This window comes from Caenorhabditis elegans, chromosome III (genome assembly GCF_000002985.6).
Source record: "Caenorhabditis elegans chromosome III".
NCBI lineage: Eukaryota > Metazoa > Nematoda > Chromadorea > Rhabditida > Rhabditidae > Caenorhabditis > Caenorhabditis elegans.
In genome coordinates this window covers 2,756,603-2,779,304 of record NC_003281.10, presented here as the reverse complement: position 1 = coordinate 2,779,304, position 22,702 = coordinate 2,756,603, and the positions used below count along the sequence as shown (strand labels likewise).

General features: G+C 35.3%; 3 protein-coding genes and 2 non-coding genes across 5 annotated transcripts; 4 read left to right on the top strand and 1 right to left on the bottom strand.

Moving 5' to 3' along the window:
- Nucleotides 1-251: 251 nt before the first annotated feature.
- laf-1 (ATP-dependent RNA helicase laf-1) lies at nt 252-9,949 on the top strand. Its single transcript, NM_001267930.4, has 6 exons — nt 252-789; nt 1,736-2,222; nt 4,484-4,585; nt 5,015-5,538; nt 6,524-6,852; nt 8,273-9,949. Exons 1-6 carry the CDS (start codon nt 287-289, stop codon nt 8,452-8,454), a joined length of 2,127 nt encoding a protein of 708 aa, NP_001254859.1. The 5' UTR covers nt 252-286; the 3' UTR covers nt 8,455-9,949.
- On the top strand, nt 9,755-9,831 carry Y71H2AM.28. Its single transcript, NR_101796.1, has one exon. It is a non-coding gene; the product is annotated as an Unclassified non-coding RNA Y71H2AM.28 (non-coding RNA).
- A 676-nt stretch (nt 9,950-10,625) lies between the features above and the next one.
- Nucleotides 10,626-15,295, top strand: swsn-3 (HMG box domain-containing protein). The gene is made up of 7 exons (NM_001393298.1): nt 10,626-10,681; nt 10,734-10,940; nt 10,986-11,051; nt 11,101-11,292; nt 12,064-12,152; nt 12,972-13,174; nt 14,438-15,295. The coding sequence occupies exons 1-7, from the start codon at nt 10,640-10,642 to the stop codon at nt 14,653-14,655; spliced, it is 1,017 nt and encodes a 338-aa protein (NP_001380069.1). The 5' UTR covers nt 10,626-10,639; the 3' UTR covers nt 14,656-15,295.
- Nucleotides 15,296-18,488: 3,193 nt separating this feature from the next.
- pho-9 (intestinal acid PHOsphatase) lies at nt 18,489-22,221 on the top strand. Its single transcript, NM_065211.6, has 4 exons — nt 18,489-18,625; nt 19,864-20,158; nt 20,959-21,459; nt 21,853-22,221. Exons 1-4 carry the CDS (start codon nt 18,552-18,554, stop codon nt 22,135-22,137), a joined length of 1,155 nt encoding a protein of 384 aa, NP_497612.2. The 5' UTR covers nt 18,489-18,551; the 3' UTR covers nt 22,138-22,221.
- 21ur-15373 lies at nt 18,667-18,687 on the bottom strand. Its single transcript, NR_052152.1, has one exon.
- Nucleotides 22,222-22,702: the final 481 nt, after the last annotated feature.

Below are 22,702 nucleotides of genomic sequence, written 5' to 3'. Positions count from 1 at the left end.
AAGTTTTCGTTGTAGAAAATTGATTTTTTCGCTATTTTCGTCCATTTCTTCGGGAAAGTTGCAATTTTCGTTGTAAAAAAATGGTTGTTTCGTAGTTTAGCGTTTTTCTCCTGGAAAACTCCAAGTTTTCATTGTAAAAATTGTTTTTTTTCGCTATTTTCGACCCTTTCTTCGGGAAATTTGCAATTTTTCGTTTAAAAAAATAGATTTTTCCTAACAATTTCTCAACACACAATTTTTTTGTTTTGCAGGGTTGATCGCATATTTGCGCGCGTGCTATTTTTTGATGGAAAGTAACCAATCGAACAATGGAGGCAGTGGTAATGCTGCATTAAATAGAGGAGGACGTTATGTACCACCACATCTTCGCGGAGGAGATGGTGGAGCTGCTGCTGCTGCTTCTGCAGGAGGTGATGATCGCCGCGGTGGAGCTGGAGGCGGTGGATACCGTCGTGGAGGTGGAAACAGTGGCGGCGGCGGTGGCGGAGGATATGATCGCGGATACAATGACAATCGTGACGATCGTGACAACCGTGGAGGAAGTGGTGGTTATGGAAGAGATCGTAACTACGAGGATCGTGGTTACAACGGCGGTGGAGGTGGAGGTGGAAACCGTGGATACAATAATAATCGCGGGGGCGGTGGCGGAGGATATAACCGTCAGGATAGAGGTGATGGTGGATCATCAAACTTCTCAAGAGGAGGATATAATAACCGTGATGAAGGTTCTGATAACAGAGGATCCGGTAGATCATACAATAATGATCGTCGGGATAATGGAGGCGATGGGTCAGTGGAAAAATGGAAGAAATTTGCTATGCAAGCTTGCGGCACGGTTTTCAATATTAGCGAAAAAAATTGGAGAAATTCCGAGTTTTCGTTGTAAAAATTGGATTTTTCGTAATTTTAATTTTTTTTTAACCATAAAAATCCAAGTTTCCCATTTCTACGGAAAAAAAAACTTCGAACAGGACAGCTTGTACAAAATTTAAAATTTCCCGTTCTTTTTTTTCCTAAATTTCGTACAGTTTTGAATCGAAAATTGCCATTTTATCGTCGATTTGACAATTTTTTCGATAAGAATCGTCTGAAAAATGCAATTTTTGCTAGAAATGCTCAAAATCTTACAAAAAAATTGACATTTTTCAATGAAAACTACCTCAAAAATGAGTGTTTTACTCATTTATATTTTTTCTCCTAGTTTTGTACAAAAATTTTAGGTTTTCGTTGGTAAAATCGGGGTTTTTCGTAATTTTAACCCTTTTTACGGAAAAAATTCGGTCTAGAAAATGGTTTTTTTTTTGCTATTTTCGACTATTTCTACGGAAAAATTCAAAAATTTCGAGTTTTTTTTTTTGCAAATTTCAACTATTTTCTAAGCTTTCCATCCAAAATTTCGCGCAAAAATTGCAAGTTCAACGCGTTTTCGGAGCATTTTTAGTGGAAAATTCCCAAAATTTGTTTAATTAGAATTTTCTTAGCTTTTCTCCTTATTTTTATAAAATCTAAGCTGAAGTTTAACTGAAAAATCTGCAAAAATGTTTTGAAATTTGAAATTTTTTGAATGTTTTCAATTTAATATAGCAAAAAACGATCCAAAAAGCATTTTTTTAAAAACAGACTTCTCCACGTGTAGTACACGATATCCTCCGTAAATCCACACAGGATTAACCGCGCCGCATGCTTGCAAATTCGGAAAATCAAATCGAATTTTCAAATAATTTATTAATTTCAGCCAAAACACTCGCTGGAACAATCTCGACGCGCCACCAAGCAGAGGCACATCAAAATGGGAGAATCGTGGAGCCCGCGATGAGCGTATCGAGCAGGAGCTCTTCTCCGGACAGCTTTCCGGCATTAATTTCGACAAATACGAGGAGATTCCAGTTGAAGCGACCGGTGACGATGTTCCACAGCCAATCAGCCTCTTCTCGGATCTCAGCCTTCACGAATGGATCGAAGAGAATATTAAAACCGCCGGATACGATCGGCCGACACCTGTTCAGAAATATTCCATTCCAGCATTGCAGGGAGGTCGTGACTTGATGTCATGTGCTCAGACTGGATCTGGAAAAACTGCGGCTTTCCTGGTTCCACTGGTTAATGCTATTCTTCAAGATGGTCCTGATGCTGTTCATCGTTCTGTTACAAGTTCTGGTGGAAGAAAGAAGCAGTATCCAAGTGCTCTTGTGCTCTCACCGACTCGTGAGCTTTCCCTTCAGGTATAAATCTGTCGGATTTCGCGAATTGTACTCCTCTCGGACAACTGGATGTTTTTTTTTTTGAAACATTTGGATTTAAAACACACATTTTATCATCAGAGGGATGTTGCCAAAACAGATACCCAAAAATAAAACAGTCGGCTTTTGGCTCTCGGCGTGAGCCAGAGAAATAAGTGGAACTCGGATCTCGACTCGCGCACCGAGAGTCAACTTTTTTCAAAACCGCAGAGCCCTGGTGTAGACGCTTTTTGCTAAAACTGGAATAGGAGAGCCGCAGGCGCATGTTCTTCAGATTAACTATTTTTTGAATGGTATTAGAAGTTTTGCTTTTATAGGATTATACGCCTCACCCCACTGCGAATTTTTAGACATATAAATCATTTGAGTTAAAAATTTGAATTTTAAGAAATATTCAAAAAACTAAAAAATTATCCGAAAAAATTGTATTTTCTACTATCATTTTAGTGTATCGAACTAAATTGATATGTTTTGCATGTGTAAAAATAGTTTACACTTGGTTACATCATTTTTGTAGGAAAAATCTAGAATTTTCGACAAACATTTTTTTGAACATTTTTTGACGACCAACCAAACAAAATTTTTTTGGGCGGATTTTTTTCCAAACTTTTGTTGTTTTCTAATAATGTATTCTAAACAAAGCAAAATCCGCACACAAAGCTCAATTGAAAACTGAAAAGAAGCGAGATCAGAAAAATGCCTGAAAAAATTGGCTCCGAGTTAGGGCACTTGGGGTGGTCAAAAAATTTTGTGACTATTGTCAAATGAAAGATCATAGTTGATAATGTAAATTCCCAAAGTTTCATAAAAATTGATACGCAGCGAACAAAGTTATGATTTTTGACCCGGAACTTATTTGGAGACCTAATAATTCTCAGAGAAAAGGGCTAGTTGCGAATGCTTGGATAGTCCTTCGAAGAGTGTCGTCATCATCCTGATCATCGAAGAACTCCTCAACTTTCTTCTCTTTGGCTTTTGAGCTGAAAAATCGATAATTTAGTATCTGAAGTTTTCTGTGAATAACTCACCCTGTCTCTGACAGGTTTCGTGCCTTGAACCTCTGCCTCTACCTGACTAGTAAAGGAAGTCAATCTCGTCTCGGACTTCAAATCGAGACGTATGTCATTTGAAAGCTTATGTTTAGACTAGATCACCACAAAAATTTCAGCGGCGGAACTCAACTCTGAACCCCTGAAATCGCCATCTGAAAGTGTTCTAGTGCATTTTTTCGCTGAATTCTAGGTCAAGGAAATGGCCTTAAAAGTGGTTCTGAGCGATTAGAAATTGTTTTTGGGTGTTTTTAGAATCTAACAAACCATCGGCCATCAATCCCTGATTTTTATTGATTTCAATGTTTTAAACCATTTTATAAATATTGAAGATAATTTTCGTATATGTAAAATGAATAAATACGAAATAGTATTTAAAACTAGGAGGGCGCAGAGAAAAAATTTTCAGATGGCGATTTCAGGGGTTCAGAGTTGAGTTCCGCCGCTAAAATTTTTGTGGTGATCTAGGCTAAACATAAGCTTTCAAATGACATACGTCTCGATTTGAAGTCCGGGACTAGATTGACTTCCTTTCCTTGTGAGTATCACATGGAGACTTCGTTTCACTGTCACAGCTGTCATCAACATCCTTTCGTCCTCACGTTTAGGTGGTGGAGTATTGATCGTTCCCTTGGATTCGACATGTGGATGCTTATCATTGACAGTACCCTTGGATGCTCTTTTCTTCACTTTTTTCACTTTATTTGTCTTACCGAGACAAACAAAGCATAATATTCCCAAAGAAGAGCTGAAATTTTTAATTATTTTCCAGACAAAACATACAAAAACTTGATTGAAATACTATGATAAATCAATTTTTATATAAAAAGCATTCAAGGGACGATAAAAAGGTGTAACTTCACGTTTCAAATAACTTTTTAAACGTAACAGTTATTTTTTCACTAAACTTTTTAAATATTTTTTTTCGACTAGGCTGTATTTGAGATTTTCATAATGTTTTACCTAAAATCGCTAACAGCTGCAAAAGTATAGATTGCAGTGAAAACGGGTATTTATTCACATTTTCAGCGTTAAATTGGCTGAAAATGTGAATAAATACCGTATTTCTGCAAACAATTTGACAATAGAGCACATTTGTCAATCATTTGAAAAATGGTGGTAAAAATTGTTCTTGTCCGAGAGGAATACAATGATTTATTGCTCTAAATCCTAATTTTTTTTTTCAAATTTCAGATCTTCAACGAGTCTCGAAAATTCGCCTACCGTACCCCAATCACATCAGCACTTCTTTACGGAGGACGCGAAAACTACAAGGATCAAATTCACAAGCTTCGAGTGAGAAATCAAAGTTTTTTTAGCTATTTTATTTGAAAATTGAAATATTTCGTTTTGTCCGATCAATTTAGAAATTTTTTTCTTGAATTTTCGATATTTTCTTCTTTCTAGAAGAAATTGATATCTTTCCCTATGTTTTTTTAGAAACATACACAAAATTTGTTATAAAATGGAATTTTATTCTTAAATCGAAAAATTATGGTACCTTGCCGCTTCTCACATTTTTTAAATTTTTTATAAAAATTTTCGATTTAAGAATAAAATTCCATTTTATAACAAATTTTGTGTATGTTTCTGAAAAAAACATAGGGAAAAATATCAATTTCTTCTAGAAAGAAGAAAAATTACCAAAACATTAAGATTTTAAAAAAATCGATTTTTTCTTTAAAAAAAAAAAGCTAAAAAACTAAATTTCCCGTCTCTTTTCAGCTCGGTTGTCACATTCTGATCGCGACTCCAGGTCGTCTAATCGATGTAATGGATCAAGGATTAATTGGAATGGAAGGATGCCGTTATTTAGTGCTCGACGAGGCTGATCGTATGCTTGATATGGGTTTCGAGCCACAAATCCGTCAAATAGTCGAATGTAATCGTATGCCATCAAAAGAAGAACGTATTACTGCAATGTTCTCAGCTACATTCCCAAAAGAAATTCAACTTCTCGCTCAGGATTTCTTGAAAGAAAATTATGTTTTCTTGGCTGTTGGACGTGTCGGATCAACATCTGAGAATATTATGCAAAAGATTGTTTGGGTTGAAGAAGACGAAAAAAGGTCGTATTTAATGGATCTTCTTGATGCAACTGGTGACAGTTCTCTAACTCTTGTATTCGTTGAGACGAAGCGTGGAGCTTCTGATTTGGCATACTATTTGAATCGTCAAAACTATGAAGTTGTCACTATTCATGGAGATTTGAAGCAATTTGAGAGAGAGAAACATTTGGATCTTTTTAGGTACAGTAATCCACGGCTGATTTGAAAAGGCTGAACTAAAAAAAATTTAAACTGAAAAAAAAACGAAATTTTTCGTTTTGAAAATTTGAAAATCGGAAAATTTACGAATTTTTTAAAATTAAAATCGAAAAAGCGGAAAATTTACGATTTTTAAACTAAAATCGACAAAAACTAAATTTTTGGAATTTTTGGTTTTTGAAAATTCAAAAAAAAAATCGTAAAATTTTGGTTTTTTTGAAACTAAAATCGACAAAAAAACGGAATTTTTTAAAATGTTTGGTTTTTAAAAAAATAAAATCGAAGAAAAAACAATTATTTTTGAAAATTCGGGAAATTAACGAATTTTTGAAACTAAAATTAAAAATTTTTATTTTTTAAAAAACTAAATTCGACAGAAACTAAATTTTTGGAATTTTTGGTTTTTAAAAATTTGGAAAATCGTAAAATTTACGAATTTTTAATGAAAAAAAAGTTTATTTATTTCAATTTTTCAGGGAAACTCGAAAATTTTTGATTTTTTGCAAAAATTTGACTTTTTCATCGAAAAAATGTATTTTCAGCTCATTTTCTACAGGAAAGTGTATAAAACAGAACAACTCGGTTTTTTTTTTCGTGCATTTCTTGAAAAATTTCATTGAAATTTAAATTTTTATGTGTTTTTTCTGAATTTTTAACATAAAATTCAGTTTTTCGCCGAAAATTTTTGCATTTCAAATTATATGAAATGTGAACTTTTATTTGATTATCTGGATTTTTATGGAATTAGATTTTTCGCGAAATTTCGGACTTTTTACCGAAAAAAAATTGTGTTGAACCTGTGTTTAATGTAAAAAATTAGAATTTTCAATCAAAATGTGGATAATTACACAAAAATTTAAGTTTTCATTGGAATTTTTCAAAAAAATCGCAAAAAAATGCTCAGAAAATAGGGAATTTTATCCATTTTCTCAACAAAAAAAACTAGAAAAATCGATTTTTTCTTCAGAACCGGAACAGCTCCAATTCTTGTCGCAACCGCAGTGGCCGCTCGTGGTCTGGATATACCTAATGTGAAGCACGTCATCAATTATGATCTACCATCCGACGTTGACGAGTATGTTCACCGTATCGGACGTACCGGACGTGTCGGAAACGTCGGCCTTGCCACCTCGTTCTTCAACGATAAAAATCGAAATATCGCTCGCGAGCTGATGGATTTGATTGTTGAAGCCAATCAAGAGTTGCCGGATTGGCTTGAAGGAATGTCTGGAGATATGAGAAGTGGAGGCGGATACCGTGGACGTGGTGGACGTGGAAATGGACAACGCTTCGGAGGTTCGCAAATTTTGCGAGAAAAAAACATTTTCCCGCGAAAAAATGGATTTTTACCACTTTTCCGCCGAAAAATATCATTATTTTATTAGATTTTGGCATTAAAGGCGCTCAGAATTATTCAGATGGGTCTCGGTGCGCTTGCCAGAAAAAATTTCAAAAAATCGCTGAAAATTCCGTTTTTTGTGAAATTTTACCAATTTTCATCACTTTTACGTTGTAAGTTGGAAAAATTCCACAAAAAACCGAATTTTCAGTGATTTCTTTGAGATTTCGCGCCGAGACCCTGAATGTCATCATGTCATCAATGAATGTCAAAATCAACATGTGAAATTACCGTATCTGGGGTCTCGACACGAAAAATTTTTGCTGAATATAAAAATGTATGCGCCTTTAAAGAGTACTGTAATTTCATGTTTTCGTTTTGGCCGAATTTTTTTCGATTTTTCACTGTTATTCAGAAAAATCAATAAAAATTCGGCCGAAAAACGAAAATCTGAAATTACAGTACTCTTTAAAGGCGCATACATTTTTGGCGTGTTACAAAAATTTGTCGTGTCGAGACCCTGGACACCGTAATTTCGTGTAAAATTGTGACATTAAAGGCACATGGGTTTATTCAGATGGGTCTCGGTGCGCTAAAATTAAAAAAAATCGCTTTCGGTTTTTTTTGTGGAATTTTACCAATTTTCATCAATTTTACGTGGAAAATTGATGTAAATTAGAAAAATTCCACAAAAAACCGAATTTTCAGTGATTTTTTTTGAGAATTCGCGCCGATACCCTGAATGCGCCTTTAAAGGTCAACATTTTGTGAAATTACTGTACCCGGGGTCTCAACACGACAATTTTTGTTAAACGTCAAAAAGATGCGCGCCTTTAAAGAGTATGGTAGTTTCAAATTTTCGTTTTAGCCGAATTTTTATTGATTTTTCTGAAAAACTATGAAAAATCGATAAAAATTCGACGGAAACGAAAATTTGAAATTACAGTACTCTTTAAAGGCGCACACCGTTTTGGATGGAGCAAAAATTTGTCGTGTCGAGACCCTGGGTACCGTAATTTTACAAACTTTCGACATTAAAGGCGCATGTGAAATTACTGTACCCAGGGTCTCGACACGACAAATTTTTATTACATACAAGAAGGCTTGCGCCTTTAAAGAGTACGGTAGTTTCAAACTTTCGTTCGACCCGAATTTTTTATCGATGTTTCTTAAAACTGAAAAAACGAACATTTGAAAACACAGTACTCTTTAAAGGCGCATATCTTTTTGGCGTTTAACAAAAATTTGTCGTGGCGAGACCCAGGCACAAAATTTTCCGAATTTTTATTGATTTTTCCTAAATAAGTGGCAAAAATCGAAAATTTTAAAAAATCCAAAAAATTTTCCAAAAAAAAAATTTTAACCATCAAATTCCAGGTCGCGATCACCGTTATCAAGGTGGAAGTGGAAACGGCGGAGGCGGCAACGGAGGCGGCGGTGGCTTCGGAGGCGGTGGACAACGTTCCGGTGGAGGCGGTGGATTCCAGTCAGGCGGTGGTGGAGGTCGCCAACAGCAACAACAGCAACGTGCTCAGCCTCAACAGGATTGGTGGAGTTAAATGACTCGCCCATGTCTCTCGCCCACTCATTTTTAATCGTTTTTCCTTTTTCTCCAAAAATTATTCTTTTTTTTTTCATTTTTCCCCCATTTTTTTCTTTCCAAAAATCTTAATGTTTACACCCAATTTAGTATATTTCTTCCCCATTGTTTTTGCTTTAAAAAGTCCCAAAAAACTCAATTTTTCAATTTTCGCCAAAATTTTGTTGCTGAAAACGAAAAATTCCAATTTAATCAATTTTTGAACACAATTTCCAAAAAAAAAAACCGAATTTTTGCGAGAATTTAGATTTTTTTTTTGGAATTTTTGGAAAAAAAAACTGATTTTTCGATTTTTTTCCAAAAAAAAAACCCAATTTTTTGAAATTTGGAAAAATATTCCATTTTTTTAAACAAATTTCAAAAAAAATCATTTTTTTTGTTGAAATTTTTGGAAACTATTTTTCGATTTTTTTGAAAAAAAATCAATTATTCTGAAAAAATTCCAATTTTTTTCAAATTTTTGGAAAATTCCTTTTACAATTTTTGAAAAAAAAATCCAGATTTTTCGAAATTTGGAAAAAGTTCCAATTTTGTGAAATTATTGGAAAAATTCTTTTTTTTTTCCCCCCAAAAAAATGACCAAAATTAAAAGCGATTTTAAATTTCAAAACAAAATCCCAAAAAACCAAATTTTGCGAGATTTTCGATTTTTTAAAGCAAAATTCCCATACCCCCACCCCCCCCCCCCCTCTCCTTAAGCAGTTTGTTGTAACTGCTCGTCGCTAAAAAAAAGTGGTGTGTGCCTCGAAAAAGTCCCCCCACCCCCACTACTTTTCCTACGTGTGTGTGTCGCGTTGTCCACGTTGTTTTGTGCTGCAGCTCCCGAAAAAATTGAAAATTTGCCTATCTTTGTTGGCTCTTCCCGTACGGCTCCTGGTTTCCTCTATGAGGCATAACCAGGCAGGCGATTACGGTGGCGCTATAAGGCAAATATCAAATGCATCACCCTCTCAACTTGTTGGTATTTGAACTTTAATTGTGACAATTTTTAAATATATAGGATATTTTATTAATTCAAATTCAAAATTTCTTTTTAGGTAGTAACTTATTTGTTGATTTTTCGTTCGTTCGTTTTTCCTGTGAAAAGTTCTCGAAAACTACTCATAATTATTATGATAATGTCCTATAGAGTGATAATATTCTCTCAATTGTCATCATTTCTCTCAGATTTCTTCTCCCCCACCTGTGACACACACTGTTTGAAAATGTGCTCTATTGTTTTTCAGTGGCTCATCTTTTTGTTGTAAGCACATCCCCCCGAAGGTATCGAATCTCGTGTGCAACGTTCACAAGTTCTCGATCTGTAGCGACGGGTTTCCACAGACATCTTCTTAATTTTGACCCCTTTTTTTTTGGCTTTTTCTAGGTATTCCCCCCCGATTTTCCCTCCTTTCTCTATTTTTTTTTCGAAAAAAACTATTTAATAATCATATTGGATGAATAAATTAAAACAAAAAATTTAGTGTACTCTTTGGCGCACCTACCATCATCGCCGCGGTGGCCGAATTGCAAAAACTAGGCCATTCAATATTCGCGCCAAAAAACAACACTTTTTCGGCGCGAAATTTAAATTTTAATACACAAAAAATGTTTTTTTTTGCAAAAAAAATTCAGTTGATGCAAACTTTTTCAGAAATTTGAATTTTTCTGCCAATTTTAATAGTTTTCCTCAGTCTTTCATTGGATTTTCATTTGATCGATGTTTTCTGAAAGTTTTCCTAATTTTCTTGTAATTTTCAGCTTCCAATCGAGTTTTTATTAAATCCAGAACAGAAAAATACAGTAAAATCGGCGAAAAGTACAAGCTTTTTGACGTCGGCGCTCCTTTTTGGCTTGCCATTCCTGGAAAATTAATGAAATTTCGCTTTTTCAGCAATTTTCATGTTTTTTGATGTTTTTTTCCTTTTTTTTTGGCTTTTTCTCCAAAATAATAATTAAAAAAAAACCACGTGCGGCACTCTTGCAAAAACCACGTGCCAGGCTTGCCAAACAAAACCACACCTACAATGAGCAAGCGCGCCCCACTGGACATTGAGGGGATTTTCAAATTAAATCGATTTTTTTGTATTTTCTTGGTGTTTCTTCTGGGTTTTCCAGTCGAATTTCTGTTTAGTTTTTGAAAATTTAATATTTCAGATTGAAAAATGTCATCTTTCCGTCATCCGCAAGCCACACCGGCGAGAAATGTGAGTTTTCACGCAAGAATTTGGTTTTAAATTCAAAAAATCACCAATTCAGTTCCAAGATATGTCATCGCGTGGTCCAAAAGTACCAGAAAGACCACTTCAACCCTACATGCGATACAGTCGGAAGATGTGGCCAAAAGTTCGCGCCGAGAATCCAGAAGCCCAGCTTTGGGATATTGGAAAAATGATTGGAAAGTATTGGTTGGACCTTCCGGACGGTGAAAAATCGCATTATCAACATGAATATGAGCTTGAAAAAGTTAAAATCAACGAGAAATTCCCGTAAAAAATGATTATTTTTCAGGCAGACTACGAAAAACAAATGAAACATTTCCAAGGAAACGGAATTTCCAATTTTATGATTAATAAAGTGACTTTTTTCAGCCGAAAAATACATTTTTAAATACATTTTCTTCCAGGGACGCGCGAAGAACAACGAAAAAATGTCGAGAAGCCGAATGGACGCTGGCGGAGTTGTAATTCAACCGGTTGACGAGGATGACGGTGGCAATGAATTGAGCACCCGACGTCTTGCGGGTGTCAGATTTGAACGAAATAATCGATTGATTAGTGATTTGTTCTCGCCGAGCATCGTTACTGATACAAGAACTGTAAGGGATTCTGGAAATCCTGAAAAATTGGGTTTTTGCACAAAAAATGCTCATTTTGACTTGAAAATACTGAAAAAGCTGGGAAAAATCCATTAAAGCGAGCATTTCAGCAACAAAATCGTAAAAACTGAATTTTTAAACGAAAATCGTTAAAAATTGCTTATTTTTAGCAAAAATCTCAGAGAATTGGATTTTTTGCACACAAAATGCTAATTTTGACTTGAAAACACTGAAAAAGCTGGGAAGAAGCGAGAAAAATCCATTAAAACGAGAATTTGAGCTACGAAAATTCGGAAAATTTTGATTTTTCGAATGAAAATTAAATTTTTCAGACAAAAACCGTTTGAAAAGTGGATTTTTTACGCGAAAGTCACAAAAAATTTAATTTTTGAGCAAAAATTGCTCATTTTAACTTGAAAATACTGACAAAGCTGGAAAAAGCGAGAGAAATCCATTTAATTGAGCATTTGAGTCGTGAAATTCGTTAAAAAACTGAATTTTTTCAATGAAAATCGTTAAAAAGTGGATTTTTCGAAGGGAATTTGAATTTTTCAGGCAATAATCGTTTTAAAAAATCTGATTTTTTCGATAGAAGATCGTGAAAAAACTGGATTTTTTGAGCAAAAATCTCGGAAAACTAGGATTTTCAAAGAAAAATCGCTTAAAACTATGAATTTTCAAGAAAAAATCACAAAAAACTGCATTTTTTTGCTCAAAAAGCTCAAATTTCTCTATTTTTCTCCAGAATTTTCAATTTTTCCCAATTTTCAGGTAGTTCCACACCACCGAATGGAGATGTTGAAGCGACAGGCGACATCTCTTGGTACTCATCAGAGCAAACTTGAAGAAGAGCTCACAAAGTAAAAATTGATACAATTTCACTATGAAAATGCTGTAAAAATCGATTTTTTGCCCAATTTTTCACGGAATTTGAGCAGTTTTTGATCTTAAAATTGAAATTTTCAGCAAAAAATCAAATTTTACATGTGCAAAATGTGTAATTTTTCAGTTTTCGGAGATATTTTGGAGTAAAAACCGAAAAAATGTTATTTTTTGGATTAAATAATCGATTTTTTATCGTAAAAATCGAAATAATTTATTTTTTTCAAAAAAAAAAGCGAAAACTTGAATTTTTTAGCCGAAAATTCTGAAAATTCTAATAGCAAGAAAAATTGAATTTTTAAGCTTAAAAATCCGAAAATTCTTCAAAAATTCGAATTTTTAAGCCTAAAAATCTAAAATTTCTTCAAAAAAATCAAATTTTTTTCCTAAAATCTGAAATTCCTAAAAAAAACATTTTTTAGTCTAAAAATCTGAAATTTCTTTTAAAAAATTGGATTTTTTAAGCTTAAAATCTGAAATTTCGAGTTAAAAAATTCAAAAAAATTATCTAAATCTAAAAATCGAATTTTTAGGCCTAAAATCTGAAATTTCTGAAAAATACGAATTTTTGAGCCTAAAATCTGAAATTTCTTAAAAATTCAATTTTTTAGTCTAAAAATTTGAAATTTCTAAAAAAAATAATTTTTTTAAGCTTAAAAATCTAAAATTTCTAAAAGATTACATTTTTTAAGCTTTAAAATCTGAAATTTCGAGTTAAAAATTCAAATAAATTTCAAAAAATTATCTAAAAATTATCTTTAAAAATCGATTTTTTTCCCAAATTATCCATCTTTCAGACTGGAAAGAGCCCATGACAATCGAAAAAGAGCCATCGAAAAGGGCAGTGACGACTTCCAAGAGCAATTGAAGAAAGCTGTTAGTGAAAAACCAGTTGTAGATGAGGAAAAGTTTGAGGAAACTGTTAAAGAATGGGAGGAGAAGCTTGCGACAGCTTATGAAGAATATAAGAAGAAACAGGAAACTACAGCAACTCAAAATGGTGAATATATAGAGAAAAAACACGCTGAAAATTCGATTTTATTGAGAGATTTTGGAAGAATTTTATCTTAAAAAATGGCAAATTTCCAGTGAAAATCTGAAAAAAAAAACAGTTTTTTTTTTCTAATTTTTTAGACCAAAATTGTCAAAAATTCCAATAAAAACCCCTGTGGGGACAATTGTTAGGCTAAAAGTGAAAAAAAACCTTCATTGGCAGAAAATGTGTCCCCCTTGCACAGGGTTTTTAATTGAAAATTTGAAATTTATTGAAACATCAACTCAAAATTGTGAATATCTGCAAAAAACACGCTGAAAAATTCGATTTTATTGAGATTTTTGAAGAATGTTAGCTCAAATATCGCAAATTTCCGGTGAAAATGTGAAAAAAACGTTGTTTTTTTTCGAATTTTTAGGCCAAAATTGTCAAAAATTCCAATAAAAACCCCTGTGGGGACAATTTTTAGGCTAAAATTGAAAAAAAAAACCGCTTCGATGGTTGGGAATGTGTCCCCACAGGGGTTTTTATTGAAGTTTTTGGCTGTTGTGGTTAAAAATTCTATTAAATACCCCTGTGGGGACACATTTTCAGCCTCTGAACCGTTTTTTTTTAATTTTTAGCCCAAAATTTGTAGAAAGTTCCAATAAAAACACCTGCAGGGACACATTTTCTGCCATTTTTGCGCTAAAAACAGTCCAATGCCAGAAAATGTGTCCCCACAGGGGTTTTTATTAGAATTTTGACAATTTTGGTTAAAAATCCCAATAAAAAACCCCTGCAGGGACTCATTTTCAACCATTGAGGCTTTTTTTTTCATTTTTAGACCAAAGTTGTCGAAAATTTCTATAAAAACCCCCTGTGGGGACACATTTTCCAGCAATTTTTGTGCTAAAAATTAAAAAAAAAACGGTTCAATGGCAGAAAATATGTCCCCGCAGGGGGTTTTATTGAAATTTTAACAATTTCGGTACAAAATTCCAATAAAACCCCCTGCGGGGACACATTTTCAGCCTCTGAACCGTTTTTTTTTAAATTTTTAGCCCAAAAATGTCATAAATTTCGGCAAAAAACCCCTACGGGGGCACATTTTCTGCGAATTTTTGTGTAAAAAATGTGTCCCCGCCGGGGGTTTTTATTGGAATTTTTAACCAAATTTTCAAAATTTTCAATAAAAAACCCCTGCGGGGACACGCAGCATTCTTATCAAAAAGTGATCAATCATCATTGTGCTGTGTGCTAATCATTTATTTTTTCCAATTTTTTCAGCGAATTCAGCGCCACTGTTAAGAAATTTGGTAATGGAGGAGACACCGAAGACGCCGGAGCAAGAAAAAGAGCAAAATGTCAAGGAGAAGCCGGCGGAGAGCACAGAAACACCAGCTGCTGGCACAGAGCCAAGTACAGATGATGGAGCAATTGAAACTACTACCACTACTACTACTACTGAAAATAAGGAAAAGCCGGAAGAAAAAATGGAAGAATAAATGGTCGCCCGGGAAATTTAAATTCACCAACAAAAATCTTTAATTTATTACTTTTTTACCCTATTTTTTAATTTTCCGCCTCTGAAAAACACCACCTTTTTACCCGTAAAATGGGCGGAGCCTAACAGACCACGCCCACAAAATGGGCGGGGCTTTATGTATTTTTTTAAACGCAAAATATCTCATTATATTTCGAAAAAAAATTAAATTTCGCAGAAAAAAATTCCCCAAAAAATTGAAAAAAAAATGGTTAGGCCACGCCCACAAAATGGACGAGGCTTTATTTTGATCTCAAAATTATTCTGAAAAAATTCAAAAAAAAAATCCGCGATTGTCTATTTTGTGGGCGTGGCTTCTTAGCTTTTTCGCTTTTTTTAAATTTAAAAAAAAATAAAACCGAAAAAGTTAAGCTCCGCCCATTTCTGGCCATTTTTCGAAAAAAAAATTGTGTTTTTTTTCGAATTTCCCTCTTCCAATATCCTCTTTTCACCAATTTTCACACAGAATCTCTCGATTTTTGTTATGTATTTTATTCATTTCCTCCTATATTTTTTATTTATTCATTTATTGTTCTTATCAAATTATCAACAATACACATTCATATATATATATATATATATATATATATATATGTATTTTAAAAAATTGTCGAAAAATCGGGAAAATTTTTAAATTTTTGAAGAGAAAAACAAAAAAAAACAATTTTTCCGAAAAAGTGAAATGTTCGAAAAAATGGGCGGGGCTTGGTAGACCACGCCCACAAAATGGCTGACCATTTTATGGCCGTGGCCTATTGAGTCCCGCCCACGTTTTGCATTGAAATTTCAAAAAAAAAATTTTTTTTCGTTAATTTTTGTTTAAAAAACTAGAAAAAAATCAACAAAAAACTAATTTTAAAAAATTAGATTTCGTAGAAAACAAATTCCCAAAAATTTGAAAAACAGAAAGCCACGAAATGGGCTGAGCTTAATTTTTATCTAAATATGTTTTAAAAAATCCCAAAAATCGCAGATTTCAGGCTTCTGCCTCTTTCCTAAAACCCCCATCTTGCCTCATACACGCGTTTTCGGTGTTCAAAAAATGTTCAAAAAATGTCCGAAAAAATGTAATACAATTTTGAACGTTTATATCTCGGCTCTCACGGAACCGATTTTTGAAATTCTTTTTTCTCTACATTCACAAAATATAGCGACGTGTGTTCATCTAAAAGGGGGTTGATTTGGGAGCATCCTGTCGGCTCCACAAGCGGAAAACCACACCCCTCTTGTTTTTGCGCACACCGAAGTACTGGTCGAAAACCACTTTAAATTGAAGGAAAATTCGAGTTTATGTTCAAAACGTTTGAGACTCGAAACTTAAGTTCTCCTTTTCAATACCTATCCACTGTATCTAAGTTCATTGTGATATCTCTATTCTTTATTTTAAAAACGATAATTAAAGTTTTGCCAAAATTTCTGCACCTCCCCCCTTTTCTCACACACACACACCCACCTCCCCTTTTCATATTTGGTGTGTTTTCACCATTGTTTCGGTCAAATCTCCGTTAGTCTTGCTCACTTCTTTCAAACAATTTACATTTTTCCATAAAATTCACAAACTTTCCACTATCGTTCCGGTTTTTACGTTAAATTTAGAATTTATAGAATGATTTAAAATGAAATCTCAAATCACAGCTCGATCCGATCACTTTTCGCGGAGATAGGGTATTTAATTTTTGCACATGGAAATCCAGTTTTCCTCTGTTCCTGGACAAGTTTTCAACTATCCTTTCGATTTTATGTTTTAATTTTGATAATTTTCATTGAAGCAAGGTAGAAAAACTAAATTTGGTCGGTCTTGACAACTTTCAGCACATTTGTGGAAGTTTCGAGCTTCCAGGCCTTCCCAGAAGGTGATATGTTTCAATTTTTGTTATTTTTTAAAATAATAACCGCCGTATTATTCCACTTTTTACGCCAATTTCAAATATTATTTTATTTTTTTCAAATTTCCACTATGAGCAAAGTTATGACGGATTGAAGTCTTAGTGCATAACTCCTCACCAACTCTAAGAAGAAGTTCACTTTGAACATATACTTCAGGCATTGCAGGCCGGAGGCCTGCTGTGCGATTACAACTGTTTCAAGCCCAGATTGGCTGGATTGAGTGCCGCAGGCACTCTTACTCTTAGAAGACGCAGTCAACCTTAAATCATTATACCAAGGCAGGCCGGAGGCCTGATATGCGATTACTCTTAGATAAGTTTGATTTAGAAAGCTTTTATTATTTTCAGTTTTCTAAAACAATCCCCATTCCCGAGGGGCTGCGGGGCCCACAGGCGTTCACGATTTTCCTAAAAGTAGATATGTTATTCACTCAAGCCTAATAACCAGGTTTGAGGGCCGCAGGCCCGAATACTCTTGAAAACTGTGGGCTGGCTTTAATCCTATTCTAAGCAGAGCAGGCTGTAGGCCTGCGACGCGGTTGTTATTTACTCAAACCTAACAACCAGGTTCGAGGGCCGCAGGCCCGAACACTCTTGGAAACTATGGGCTGGCTTTGATCCTATTCTAAGCAGATATGTTATTCAATCAAGCCTAATAACCAGGTTTGAGGGCCGCAGGCCCGAATACTCTTTAAACTATGGGCTGGCTTTGATCCTATTCTAAGCAGATATGTTATTCACTCAAGCCTAATAACCAGGTTTGAGGGCCGCAGGCCCGAATACTCTTGAAAACTGGGCTGGCTTTAATCCTATTCCAAGCAGAGCAGGCCGTATTCATGAGTTTTCCTTTTCATTCACCGTTTTTTGTAGTTCACAGTGATGATTGAAAACACGCTTATTTTATTGAATACATTCAAATTATTCTTGAACAAAATCTAAGCCTAAGTTATTCGTACAGTGTCGGTCCTGGAGCAATGAATCAAAGTTTAAAGAGATTTCACTTTACACAGTAAGAGCTTCGAGGCGAAACCTCAAACCTGAATAGTCAAGTTTTCTAAACATATACCCCACTCCTGAAATAATTTCAAAGAGATCTCGAATAACCCGTTAACAGGTTCGAGGCGAAGCCGAGAACCTGCGCCAGCTACCTTGCTAATAACTTAGAGCGAATAAACCCTATCCCCATTCCCGAAGGGCTGGCGGGCCCATAGGCCCGCTAGTCCCTCATAAATTGAAATGGAAGAGTTTGCCGAACTAGGCCATTTTGGCTCGGCCATATCTGGGGTAGATTTACGGAGCGTTGCGTGTTGCGTCGCGGCTCGGTTTTAGTTGTAAAACTGAATGTATTTGTCCGTGTGGACTACACACGACACTTTTCCACGCGTTGTCCGGCAGGCGATTGCCAATGGAGCGCGAAAAATGCATTGAGGAAGGCCAGAACCCCGTGTATTTTTCATTGAATTTAAATAATTATAGAAACTATTTTTTTAATGAAACAATGAAGAAAAATATTTCGAAAACTCACAAAAAACTTTTGAGTTTTTTTTCTGAAAATAGCACAAAATCGACAGATTTTTATCGATTTTTTTTTGATATTTCCGCCTATATTAATTAATTTATTTATTGATCTTATCATCAAATTATCAACAATACACATTCATAATTATGATGAACGTACTAAAAATAGAGTTTCTCTCACTCATGTGCTCGCTCGGCCATCACTTATGTCCAAAAAACTGATAAAAAGTAGAGTGTTGAAAGTGAAAATGAGCCTCCCTATTGTGTCACACACAGAGCACAAAACGGGGAACTCGTCGCCTTTGTCTTTGACACACTGGGACACTCCACCCATTCTGTCCCCACAGGGGGTACTTCTGTACTATAAAACGACGCTTTGGGTTTCATAATAAGGCAGCAGCGCCTCTGTTATCATTCGCCACCACCACCACCAAAAACTAACATCGCCGAGAAAATGATCTACCGACTATTATTCCTCTATTTCTCGGTGGTTCATGCCGAGCTCGAGATGGTTCAGGTGCTTGTTAGGTGAGATTTTCAAAAAAAAAAGTACTATAGTTAAAGGCGCATAGGCGTTTGTTAGGCCCGTAGCAAAAATATTTTTTAAACCGAATTATCTCAAATTTTTGAAATTTCTAGTCAAAAATTTGAGAATCAACCCTAAATTGGTTGAAACAGTACCAAATTCAATAAAAATTCGATTTTGTCTTGAAAACTGGTGTAATTGAAGGCGCACCGGCGAAAAATCGATTAAAAATACTGTATTCAAAGGTGCATAGGCTTTTGTGTCTCGTAGCGATTATTTTTTTAAATGTTTAATTGAAATTTCGAAAAATCCGGCAAATATTGATTTTTTTCTTATGCAACGTTTGAAAAATTAAATTAAATTTAAAATTTACTGCATAAATATACTGTACGTTTGGGTCCCGTAGCGAAAAATATTTTCTTCCGAATTTTTTCAAATTTTTGAAATTTCTAGTCAAAATTTTGAGAATCAGATCTAGACTCTTGGCTCAAAGAGTATCAAATTCATTAAAACTGTGAATTTTTTTTTGAATGCTACTGTATTTAAAGGCGCATAATTAAGGCCCTTTTTAGTTGCTAGGTCTCGTAGCGAAATGAGTTTTTTTCGGGATATGCCAGCTTTTAAGAAAAATTATTTACAAAACGATAACAAAGATTCCTGACTTCCCTCATAAATTGAAATGGAAGAGTTTGCCGAACTAGGCCATTTTGGCTCGGCCATATCTGGGGTAGATTTACGGCGCGTTGCGTGCCGCGTCGCGGCTCGATTTTAGTTGTAAAACTGAATGTATTTGTCCGTGTGGATAACACGACTTTCCCACGCGTTGTCCGGCAGTCGATTGTCAATGGAGCGCGAAAAATTCGATGAGGAAGGCCAGAACCCCGTGCGCGATAACCGATAGAAAAACTGATTTTTTTGTATTTCTGTTGGAATAGTGGGTTTCTATATTATCCCGAATAACTTTTTTGTGAAAATATTTAGGAAAAAGACCCTGAAAAACCCAGATTTTCGAAGAAAACTGAGATTTTTATCGCTCCTAATGTTTTCCCGGATATAAAAAAATCATTTTCAACCGGAAACTCGAGCAATCTTAGCGTTTTGTGGGAAGGTCTCTGGCGTGAATCATTGTAATTACTTCCTCACGTGACGTATTGTTAAAAATATTGATAACTAATCACCTTATCAATTCAATAGTCACATCATTCAATGGTCATGTTTCATAACCAATTCGGCATTCCAGACACGGAGACCGAGCCCCATCATTCACATACCCTCTTGATGAGTTCAACGTCGCCGAGCATTTTCCACGTGGCTACTCTCAACTGACACAGCGTGGATTCCGACAGGCAAAGGAAGTCGGAGTGTTTCTAAGAAATCAATATAAGGATTTGATTGATGGATTTGATCGAAAAGAGACACTTATTCGATCAAGTGACAAGGATCGGTGCATTGAGACGGCGATGGGAATTACTCAGACACTGTTTCCAGATGATATTGTCCCAGTTCACACGTATTCACATTATAAACATGATTTGGTTAGTTTTTTTGCTGAATTTTGAAGATTTCTCACTCTAAAAGCAGTTTTTGAACAAAAATTACATGAAAATTGCTAGAAAATGCAGAATTTCAGTTTAAAATCGATTAAAACTCAAAAAACATGCAAATTCAATGCTAATGTTGTTTGAAAGTGGAAAGGTGCAGAATTTCAACAAAAATTGATTAAAAGAATCTGTTAGCTTAAAATTCAATGTTTTACAGCTTACGGCCTAAATTTCGGCCCTTATTTAGATTTTTAGTCTGGTTTTTGAGAGTTTTGACAACCTTTTGACAGTTTGAGATCAATTTCAAAAGGGGTTTCCCACGTGGTGCCAGTTACGGTTTGATCTACAAAAAATGCGGGGGAGTTCTTTTCCCAAAAAATGTGACGTCAGCACGTTCTTAACCATGCGAAATCAGTTGAGAACTCTGTGGATCTTCCTGCCACATTTTTTTGTAGATCTACGTAGATCAATCCAAAATGAGACACTCTGACACCACGTGGTTTCCACGAATAAATCAGTAAACTAACAGTAAACTTTTAAAACAAAAATATTCCTTAAATGTCAATGCTCTTTTTCAAATAATTTTAGAATAGTAGTTTTAACAAATTTCAACAAATCACAAATGTTCCAAAGCTTTTCCGCCGATTTTTTTTCCAAAAAAAACTATCAGAAATTCGCTGCTACCTTTAATTTTAAAAACCGAATGCGATTAAATTGATTTTCAAAAAAAAAAAAATCTAAAAGAAAAACTCTTCAAAAATACCCATTTCCCATTCAATCAACTTCATTTCCAGCTCCTCAAACCAAACAGTGTCCGATGCCGACGAGTCGACGAACTTGTAAACGCCGACAAATCCTGGCTCTCCGCTCAAGTCGATATTGAGCACAGGGACCTCTTCTCTCTTTTATCTCAAAAAACCGGCTGGCATGTGACGGGCTCAAAGATCTCCGACGTTTTTAACGTTCTCTATCGGAAACATGCAAATGGAGTTGCACAACCAGATTGGGTCAATCATGTTCTTGCAAATGTCACAGAGCTTAAGCGTCAGTACAGAAGTATTCAATTCAATTCTGATGAGAAGTCCAAAATGCGAACGGGATACCTTTTGGGGCAGATTACAAAAGACATGGTGCATCGAGAAGAAACGGGCCGGAAGATGATTGTGTACGCCACACATGATGCTACCGTAACCTCCATGATGTACAGCTTGGGAGTGTCCGATCATCAATTGATTCCGTATACAGCTGCTTTGATTGTGGAATTGCATAGACTAAATGGAAAATCTTTTGTTAAGGTTAGTCTTCAACTGGAAGTAGTGAAATCTACTGTGGGCTTAGGCTTAGGCTTAAGTTCAGACTTAGGCTTAGGCTTTGGCTTAGGCTTAGGATTAGGCTCTGGACTTAGCCACATGATTGGCTGTGGCTCAGGCCAAGGCTTAGGCATAGGCTTAGGCTTAATCTTAGGCACAGGCTTAGGCTTAGGCTTAAAATTAGGCTTTGGACTTAGCCACATGATTGGCTTTGGCTCAGGCCAAGGCTTAGGCTTAGGCTTAGGCTTAGGCTTAGGCTTGGACGTAGGCTTAAGCTTAGTCTTATGCTTAGGTTTAGGCTTTGTCTCATTCTTAGGCTTATTTTCAGACTAAATTAGGCTTTCCATTCTGAAAAAAAAAAACCAATTTTAATTTCAGATTCTCAACCGCAGCTCTCCGGAATCTGCTCCCCGCGAGCTTCGTCTTCCTGGATGCGATGTGCTTTGCCCAATGGAAACCTACCAGGAATTTGTTTCAACACGAATTATTTCCAACAAAGAGGAGCATGACGTCATCTGTCAGAACTTTGAAGCTCCAGAAATCGAACTTCCATCACAAGAACTTCCCAAGAACCTTCCCGAAGAAGATCACCTCTTCTCAACACTTATCACTGTCGGATCTCTTTCCTACGATCTCTATGCTAATTTGAAAGCGAAAAATTGAAAACAATAATTTCTCTGAATTAAAAAAGTATTTACAAAAAAAAACGAGTGCATAATGAATAAAATTTTACAATTGACTTTTAAAAAAATGTATATACATGGAAAATTGAGGCCGACGATTGAAAATAAAGAAAATTATCTGAATTTCTGAAAAAACAAACAATTTCGGGGGAAAGTGGCCGAGTTTTCTCAATTTCTAGGCCACCAATCAAATACCGACATGATCATCGTGGTGCAACGAAAAATGCCAAAGTGGCCGAGGTTTCGCATTTTCTAGGCCACCAAACAAAAATTGTTCGAGTCAACATGGCGCATCGAAGAATGAGCAAAATGTTTAAATGAGTGGCCTAGCTTTCGCAATTTCTAGGCCACCAAACAAAAACTGACATGATCAACATGGTGCAACATGGTGCAACGAAGTATGTCGACATGGCCGAGTTTTCTCATTTTCTCGGCCACCAACCGAAAATTGCCACCCTAGAATCTAAAAACTAACAAAAAAGTGAAGAAACAAGAAGCTCCCTCCGTCATCATTTATTTGCCAACTTTCTCCCAAAGAGTCGCCA